At 38.3% G+C, this 9,533-nt stretch overlaps 2 protein-coding genes and 1 long non-coding RNA gene across 7 annotated transcripts in view; 2 read left to right on the top strand and 1 right to left on the bottom strand.

Annotated features, from left to right (window-relative positions):
* Nucleotides 1-9,533, top strand: part of LOC128890177 (flotillin-2) — a 158,575-nt gene that overhangs the window by 40,123 nt on the left and 108,919 nt on the right. The gene's annotated exons all lie outside the window — the stretch shown is intronic.
* On the bottom strand, nucleotides 7-6,770 carry LOC128890168 (glucose dehydrogenase [FAD, quinone]). Of its 4 annotated transcripts, none has more exons than XM_054148430.1 (4): nucleotides 5,158-6,770; nucleotides 3,707-3,949; nucleotides 2,826-3,139; nucleotides 7-1,708 (listed from the first exon to the last, which is right to left on the bottom strand). In XM_054148430.1, exons 2-4 carry the CDS (start codon nucleotides 3,842-3,844, stop codon nucleotides 295-297), a joined length of 1,866 nt encoding a protein of 621 aa, XP_054004405.1. In that variant the 5' UTR covers nucleotides 3,845-3,949; nucleotides 5,158-6,770; the 3' UTR covers nucleotides 7-294. The 4 variants fall into 4 exon arrangements, with proteins under 4 accessions (XP_054004405.1, XP_054004406.1, XP_054004403.1 ...); XM_054148431.1 differs by having other exon boundaries at nucleotides 5,162-6,770; XM_054148428.1 differs by lacking the exon at nucleotides 5,158-6,770 and adding an exon at nucleotides 4,014-5,100.
* LOC128890196 (uncharacterized) lies at nucleotides 2,987-3,821 on the top strand. Its single transcript, XR_008460582.1, has 3 exons — nucleotides 2,987-3,124; nucleotides 3,207-3,302; nucleotides 3,689-3,821. It is a non-coding gene; the product is annotated as an uncharacterized LOC128890196 (long non-coding RNA).

Below are 9,533 nucleotides of genomic sequence, written 5' to 3'. Positions count from 1 at the left end.
ATAAATATGTACACGTATAAGCTTATTCATATACATATTTACTATGAAAAATCCATTTGGTAATATCGAAACTATTATTTAATTTAACCAAACTTCTTCAATAGTAATAGAGAGCGCGAATACAATTGGGATTGACCGTATATATCTGTAAAAATGTAATTTCCATAAAAATTCGTACTTTCCATATCACACTCGTCGTATTCGTCGTGAAAGTGTGCCATTTCGCATTAAAAGTTCTAGAAAGCACCGATACGCAACAAACACTTTCATCTCGATCAACAATGCCACGATCACTCATCGTCCTCCCACGTATCGTTTCCTCACCCGCCAGTCCTCCTTGATGATATCGCTCATCTTTTCCCCTATCATAATCGTAGGAGCATTGGGATTCCCGCTGACAATGGCAGGCATGATCGACGCGTCAGCCACCCTCAGTCCCTTCACCCCGTAAACCCTCAACCTCGAATCCACGACCGCTGTTGGATCACTCTTGGGTCCCATTTTGCACGTACCAGATGGATGATAAATGGTGAAAGTGAAATGTCGTATCGCGCACTCCCAGTACTCGTAAGTGTCAAAAGGATAGCGATGGCAGCCAGGCATCCGTATAGTATGCGGCCTGGAACCGAATCGCTGGAAAGCGGTGGTGTTGGACACCTGCATGGCGATCCTGATACCCTCCACCAGGACGTCCATGTCCTCCTTGTGCGTGAAATAATTTGGATTGATGTCAGGGTACACGAGAGGATTCCTGCTCTTTAAACGCACCCAGCCAGAGCTCTTTGGTCTCAGCAGTAGTGGCAATATGGACCAGGTCTCGGCCTGATTCAGAGGTTTGTACATGGTGTTGTACACCCTGTCCCTGAGTCCTGTGATCTTCTTGATCTGGTCGCCACCGTCGGAATTAATCGAACTAGGGGCGAAGTGAAACTGAACGTCGGGCCAGTCGACAGACGTGTCAGCATATTTGGAGTTGACGAATGCTAGACCTTCGACCCCGGGACTGGTCATCGGACCTCTCTCGTTTAACACGTACTCCATCATCACACGCATGGTTTGGAAACGTTCCTTTTTCAGACTGATGGGTTCGTTGACGATGAACGTCAATCCTCCTAAGCCAACGTGATCTTGGAGATTGTCTCCGACACGCAGATCCGATATCACCGGGATGTTGAACTCCGCCAAGTGTTCCCTAGGCCCTATCCCTGATAGCATCAGTAGCTGAGGGGAATTGATCGCACCAGCTGATAAAACGATCTCTCGTCTGACTCGTACCGTCTGCTGGTGGCCGTCGCGAAGGATCTCGACCCCGGTGGCTCTCTTGTCGTCGTTGAACAACACTCTCAGGGCTTGCGAGTTCATGGCTATGTGTAGGTTCTCCCTGTTCTTCACCGGCCTCAAGAAGGCCTTTGCCGTGGAGCAACGACTGCCGCGACGTATCGTCGCCTGGGTTAGCATGAAGCCTGTCTGTTGCGCTCCGTTTATGTCGCGGATCTCGTAGCCTAGCTCCTGACCAGCTTGCAGAAACGCTATCGATAAGGGTGTCCTCCATGGTGCCTCCTGGACTGTTAGGTAACCGCCAGTGGCATGGTACGGCGTTCTAGCTAGGTAGGGGTTGCGATTGTCTTCGGACTTGAGGAAGTAGGGGAGGACCTCGTCGTAGCTCCATCCTGGGTTGCCTAGACTCGCCCAGTTGTCGTAGTCGCGGCTGAAATTATTTGGAGGATCAGAAGCGGGTAAAGCTGATAAAGGTTTGGTGATGAGATGTGTTGAAATTAGTCAGAGTTGTTTTAGGGATGACGTAAAGAGGAAGTTGAAGATGGAAGGAACTGATAGGACTGTCTATAGGTAGGCAGGTATTAGGTTGTCCTAGAAGTTTCTTTCGCTTTATTACTAAGTAATACATGGACAATAGTTTATGTTTTATGTTACTTCGTGTGAAAAGGCAGATGTAATACTCATCGCCTGATCATAAATCACAAAAGGCATAAACTTCTGCACACACAGATGTGAAAGTAATTTAAAATTGTCAATGTTGCGGCCAAATAATTTAATTTAATCATTTAGTAGAATAATGTCATTTACAAATATCTAATTTGAAAACGTTTGAAACATTTTATCAATGTTTTGAACTTCATGAAAAAAAGAAATACTTTGTAGTAGGTTGTCTCAAAACATTCTTTCGCTTTATTACGAAGTAATACGTGCACAATATTTTATGTTTTATGTTACATTACTGAATTGTGCACGATTCATTTTGCTCCATTACTGTCACAACATGAATATCTATGAAATTAGATTGTCTATTTATAGAAACACGGCCACATCAAATAATTGAGTGCAACTCGCGAAAGAAACTTTCGGGACAACCTAATATATTTTTCTTATTGGAATGTTAGTCTCGTTGGGTTGGCTATCTCCATTATTGACGTTTTCATACTTGCATGTATTTGTCGATACAAAAATTATTTTCTGCAATTGCAAATTATGAATTCTTTATAAATTCTATAATTGGAATTTATGCTTCATCAATTCTGTAACTGTATCTCATAAATTCTTCATAAATTTTACAATTGGAATTTATACATTCTCTATAAATTCTATAATTATAATTTATGTTTCATCAATTCTACAACTGTAAATTATAGATTCTGTGTAAAGTCTATAATTGTTAGTGTTCGCCAAACTATCTTAGCACCTCGCCAGCTTGTAAATCGCTACGTTAGTTTAAAAATTAGGAATCCAATGGGTTAAACTTTGCTGAAGGTATCTTGCTGTCAACCACGATTACGTCGAAGAAGTAGAGAATATCGAATTCGAATTACCGATTACCCCGAACGTAAATCATAGCGTTCAACACACTGCTGCCACCGAGGACCTTTCCACGAGGCCAGTTGCACCTGTCGCCGAGCATAGCAAGACAGTACGCGGACGCGGTCGGTGGTGAAGTTTGGTATTTCCAGTCGAACTCCGAGAGCTGGGTGTACCCAGCCAGCAGAGGAACGTCTGAGATTTCATTTTCGTCGCTGCCAGCTTCCAAAAGTAGAACTGTCCAATTCGACACCTCGGATAGCCTCGATGCGACCACTGCACCTGCGCTCCCACCTCCGACCACTATGAAATCGTACGTTCGCAGAAGCTGAAACGACAAATGTCCTCGTAAATCGTTGTATCAGATCTGTAAATTATTCTCGAGCTTGTTTCAGACGAAGTTTGAAGTTTGAAAGAAAAGTAATTCCGAAATGTGGGCTGTGGAAAAGTTGGCACAACGAAGGATCTATACTCTGTTGTATCGACCACAGGTAACAGTTAGGTTGTGTTTTAGAGGTGCATCTAAATTCCGCCTGAGTGAGAAAATATATTTCGTTTTGTTTGATTTAAAACACTCATCTTTGCTTTATTGTGTAATTGTCAATAACAAGGATTGGGTAAATGTAATTAATGATCTTTCTGCTATTAAACAACGGAGATTTCATGGTGTTTATACCGTGATTATTATATGATAGAATATATTGTACGGTTTTATTTAGAAAAATATAGTTAATGGACTTTTTAGAACAGAATTTTCTTCTAATTTGTGATATTGACTAATCGATGCACACAGTTTAATCGTGTGAACTAGTCAGGAAAAAATACTGCTCTACAAACTTTAATAATATCACTTTAAATAAAAATATTATGATATTAGAGTAAAATTTCAACCAACCTGGCGAGCATTAGTCGGGTGAGACTCTGGATCCGCTTGATTGTATCGGAACACGGTCAGGCTGATCGCTAAGAGGGGAATCAGGCTGAATCCGAGGATCGAAGTAGTACTAAGCAGAGTGGTCAGACCTATTGCCATTTCCGTTCAATTCCATCCCGCGACAACTGCTTCCAATTACGTGCCATTCGACAGATCAAATGTGCCGCTTGAAGTTTTTAAGGACCACGCAGGATTATCTGAAATCTAATCACAGTGTTCTTACACAGTTTGCAAATTTTCACATTGTAAACGTAACGTCTTTAATTACTGCGTTTCGCCATCTCGATCATTGTGTTCAAATCATTTGCACACAATCGAGCGTCGAGATCTTATTTAACAATACATACTCAGGAAAGTTTTCACACGTTCTCGTTCACTAATTTCGAGTCACTCTTCGGTTCATTCGACGTAAATTTTACATAATTTCATTTTTTTCTTAAAGTGTATTATTACTCATAAACAAAGAAGTACTTTCAATGAGATGTCACTTATTTTTTTTTTTTAAATTTATCTTTTGCTAAAAAGTATTGCGATATTTTTCTAAAGATTACAGCAAGCCACGATCTTATGTTACGAACGCTAATGAAATTCATATGCAATTTTTATGTATACGCTGTGTCGAGAGAAACTCGAATTCGCGATAAAAGGGTCAACGCAAAAACATTATATAAAACTATCGACTTTCTCTCCGTATTGATGGTACATTACGAAATGGGAACGCAAAGAAACGAAAGACGATTAGCGGATGATGACTGCTAACATGCTTTACAATCACTGTCAATTGGATATTGGCATGAACTGATCGTACGAGGAAACTTAAGGTCAATTAGCATAAGTAGGTATAACGTTCATTAGAAAGGAAGTTAATTAATTCTTGTCAAGTTTTATGACTTTTCAATCGTAAAAACATACGCAGGATTAACTAACACGCTAAATAGTGATAGAATAGTTATTATAAGTAACGAGTAATATATACAAATTAATTAAAATGGTTGTCGATGTAATGAATAGGTAACTCACTGTCTATTTTAAACAAGCTGTTTTTATTATTAATTTTTCGAGTCATGAGTTGTAAGCGATTTTCAGAATTAAATAATTATATAACCATTAAATACAAAATTAATTGTTTCGATATTTTAAAGGAATCGAGAATACGTGCATGATGTAACTGAAGCATATGGGTTAACAAGGTTAGGTTAATAACGGCATATACGTAGCTGTACCACATCTTTTATGGGTAATATAATAATATTTCCCTTTTAATTTGTATACATTCGTGATCATTCTTCTTTGCACTAAATTTCGTCTAGATCCAACCTAATATTACTTAAAAAGAACTTTTAATGTAATAACCATTGTATACGGTTACACACTTTAATAAATAACGGAACGGAGTAGGTGCAAAAACTTACACACATTTAATTCCCACGTCTCTTCACCGAAGCACACGGAAATCAGAACCCGGCACCGATCACTCGTGCAATTTTCACGGTCACTCTTCTTCCTTCGGCCTTTATCCTACTTACTGCACTTTCTCATGGCACACGAAACTTTCCCGCGTTTCACGACCGCTTTTCTGTAACGGAGGATCACCGCGAACACGCGTTGATCATCGAAAATCATCGAGCCCCCTGACACGCGTGCGTACGCGGTTCCTTATTGACGATCGTATCGGTCGACCTACGGTATCCGTGAACAGTTTCGCGCACCGGCTTGAATCCGACCGCGTAGCGGCGAGTGCAGAGAGTGAGAACCGGGAGAGAGGTGTACTCAGGTACACTCCTTTCAATGACGGCTTCGAGAACCACGAAACGAAACCGCGTCGCGACCCCATACCATTCGTCGCTCGGTCCTCGTTCTTTTCACACTTCCGTTGCCCCACGCGAACAAATTCGCACTCAGGCCACGGACGTAGCTGTCTTGTCCCCAAAGTAGGCGAAGAATAGATCATCTTGAGGATTTAAGTAGCAAAAGTAGACGGAGTAGGGGGTTTGGTGAATTGGGGGACTCTACACAGGTGAAAAAGTATGATCGGCGATGTTACACTTGGGGCCTACTAGGGACGTTTTTAAAGGACTCTCCATGCTATAAGGTAACTCTTGGACAAAGTAGGCAAAGGATAGACTGGCTCAAGGATAGAAGTAGCAAAAGTAGACGGAGTAGGGGGTTTGGTGAGCTGGGGGACTCTACACAGGTGAAAAAAGTAGGATCGGCGATGTTACACTTGAGGCCTACTAGGGACGTTTTTAAAGGACTCTCCATGCCATGAGGTAACTCTTGGATAAAGTAGGCAAAGAATGTACTGTCTTAAAGATAGAAATAGCAAACAGAGTAGGAAGTTCACGAATTAAGGGTCTCCACACAGGTGCAAAAGTAGGATTGTCAATGTTACACTTAGGGCTTACTAAGGACCTTTTCAAGTGACCCTCCAGATCATGGACGTAGTAGCTACCTTGTGGCCATAGTAGGCGAAGAATAACTTACTTTAAAGATAGAAGTATAAAAAGCAGACAAAATAAGAGGCCTCGTAAATTATGGGCCTCCTCCAAAACTAGGATCGTCAATACTACGCTTGAGACCTACTAAAGACCCTTTTTAAGGGACCTTCCAAGCCATGGGCATAATCTAATCTCAGGTAATAAGAAAGTGATATGACCTTGACACCAAATTTCTGAATTCCACGGAAAATTGTTACGTAATTATTGAATCAGAAAAAAATCAATGTAACAAAGAAACAGTTATGCCAAGGTATAGAGACTCGTTTTTGTTTTTAAAAGAACGTTACTTGAATCATGCCAATCGGGCGCATAGTTCAACAAATCAATTTAACAAAGAAACAGTTATGCTAGGCTATAGCCTGACTACTTTTTTTTTTTTTAAGAGACTGTGACTTGAATCATGCGAGTCGAGCCCATACTTCAAAAAATACAAAACATTAATTTAAAAGAGAAACGGTTATGCCAGGCCATAGAGACTACTTTTTTTAGAAGAATGCGCCTTCAATCATACCAATCGAGCCCATAGTTTTCTCAGATTAGAAAGAAATGTAGATAGAGGAATTTAGGTATGTTCGACCGGATATTGTCTTCGCGCGCGCGAATTAAAAGTCTCCACACGATGTGTCGCAGTCTTTCTCTTTGCTTTCATGGAGTAAGCCAAGAGGCCCCATATTCGACCGTGTACTTTCTCTTGTCTACGCTCGGCGTGCCATTCAGGGCCCCAACCTATCGTGGCTTTTGTGCATCCAAATCGGACGTTTGCACCGCTTCTGCGTACCGGATTGTATTCAAATCACCGTCAACGTTCTCGTCGGTCCCGTTGTACCGACTCAATGTCAGCCACTCGGTATAGGATTAGTTACTCTTTCTGTTCGAAATCAATTTTTGAAAATTACATGTCGCAAAACGAGTGTTTAACTAAGTGTGGTTAAATGATTGGATATGCCTCTGGAAATTATTGTTTGTTTCCCTGGTTTGCTCGGAAAGCAATGTTTATAGTAATTAAAAGAAAGCTGTGGGAATAATACGATATCGTCGTGATGGGGCAAGTTTATAATAATAAGTTGTAAAACTTAAAGTCAATTCAACTAAATCAATTCATCAAAGGAGAAATATTCATTCACTTTCTAAAATCTAAATTTATTTCATTCTTTATGTATAGTTTGAGTATTATATTTATTTCTCGGTCGATATAGTGTTTAAATATTGAATTTCAGTTTCGTGTTTCATTGATCAATGTTTGCGATTGTGAATGATAATATTATAAAAATTGAAATTGTTTTGAGATGAAAATTGTTGCAGAAAAATGAACTCTGGTGAATATTCATCGGCTTTGACTAGCAACTCTTTGAATTTTACACTTTGTGAACAATGATTAGGCAGCGATCTTTATCATCTGAAAGTCTGTGCGTTTAATGCACTGTTTCAATCTTGAAACGTTTCACTTTTACTATTAGAATTACGATATCCATGGTAATAAAGTACCAGAAGATGAAAACAATTGAATTCATCGTTTTATTAGTATAATGTACATTTTCAGATAGAAATAAAAAGTATTTAATACATAAACTATAATATCTATAAGAGGATTGGTCAAACACCGAAGAAGACTCTGCTTACTTAAAAACGAATTTTGTCTTGAACTAATACAAGCAAAACTTTCAGTCACGTAGACTCCTGACTGCCAATAAACATTATTTTGACAGACTTTCTCTGTCCAGTTAAAATTGAGCAATTGATGGATAAGTGACGTTTGTCAATTTTATTTTTTTCTGACTCGTTTAGCACAGACTCGCAAATTCCTTTCAAAAAAATCATCGTCGGAAGTACGTAGGAAGGATGCCCTTCCTTTCGCTGATGGTTATCGAAATGTGCGTCATTGATATTAAAGACCATTTCTCTCGGATATTCGCATTCGAAAAGCATTTTTGATATTAAGAGCTGCTCACGTAGCATATATGACATGAGAAAGTCATATATGTGTGCTAGAAAAAAATATAGTAATATCATTTACCTTCCAATATGTTCGCGATATATCGATATCAAATTACGAGTCCGCACTTTCTTCTTTTATTTATTTATTTTTTTATAGAACTGGTTTCAGTCTTCCTAGTGGGATAATTTTTATTTATTAACAGTATAAAAATATACATAATATAAACAATTTTATAGAAATGGTCATCTGCAGAAAAAAATAATACTATTTATTGTTAATAAGTAAGAAATTTATAATACATGAACAGTAACGCGACAAAATGAAATTAGTTATAATTTTGTATCTCTATATTGTCTAATGTGTCATACAATTTTTTCTTCGATTAGAAACCTGCTTTATCGGTTAGGAAAGGCGATGGAGCATTTCTTGCTTCCAATACTTTGCTCCTTGAGCTCGTTAGGTATATACGTTTGCGTTCTACTTTTTAAAATGGGAATTAAATTTCATCGTTGAAATTCCAAAGGATAACAGTAATTTATTCAATACTTGGAAATACTTCATAAGAAACTACTAGTTCCGCTAATCTTTTATATGATCATCAGTAAATCTGAAATATTTGTCAATCAATTTATTTTGTATTTTACTCTCGGAAAAAATCTGCCAATCATTTTTGTAATTATTTACATTAGTATATAATATTTAGTCTAAATCAAATACTTCACTTTTCTAAAATTCCAGTGCTTTCAGATATAAGGAAAATAAATGTTCTAATTTTTGTTTACATTTCGTTAAAATTAAAAAAAAGAACAGTTTCTTAATTCTAATCCACCTAAATTTCATCAAACTGAAGAGTTCCCTTTTTAAAACGTTCCTCGTGAAAGTAAGCGACCACTGAGTTGAGTAATAAATATCTTTTATCGAGCTTTTAATGCACGTCGATAACGTTCGAGAGTAGGGGAGGTTACTCTTAATTTATGCGTCGTCAATTTCGAATACGCGCAAAAGAGCACGTAGCATTTTATCCGTCTGAAAGATTCGAGGTTTCGTATTAACACTAAATGGGTTATGCAATATGTTGCAGGTGAAATGTACTTTCATTCGTTCCAACGAATCAACGCGATGTGTTCAAGGTTGTTTAAAAGGTAGACGAGTAGCCGCGGAATTCGAGTGTTGCATTTGTACAAAATATAATATATATATATTATATATTCGAACCCTTCCTTCTATATAAATTATAATGTCTCGTTTGTATTAAGTAAAACGGCAGTTTGTTCATTTTATTAAATAAAATTCAAACAATTTTTGCTTGTAACTGTGTTGATTAATATGGCTGTATTTTTTGTTAATTAACTTA

Source organism: Hylaeus anthracinus, unplaced genomic scaffold (genome assembly GCF_026225885.1).
Source record: "Hylaeus anthracinus isolate JK02 unplaced genomic scaffold, UHH_iyHylAnth1.0_haploid 12000, whole genome shotgun sequence".
NCBI classification, from domain to species: Eukaryota; Metazoa; Arthropoda; class Insecta; order Hymenoptera; family Colletidae; genus Hylaeus; species Hylaeus anthracinus.
This window is presented reverse-complemented; position numbering and strand designations above follow the sequence as displayed.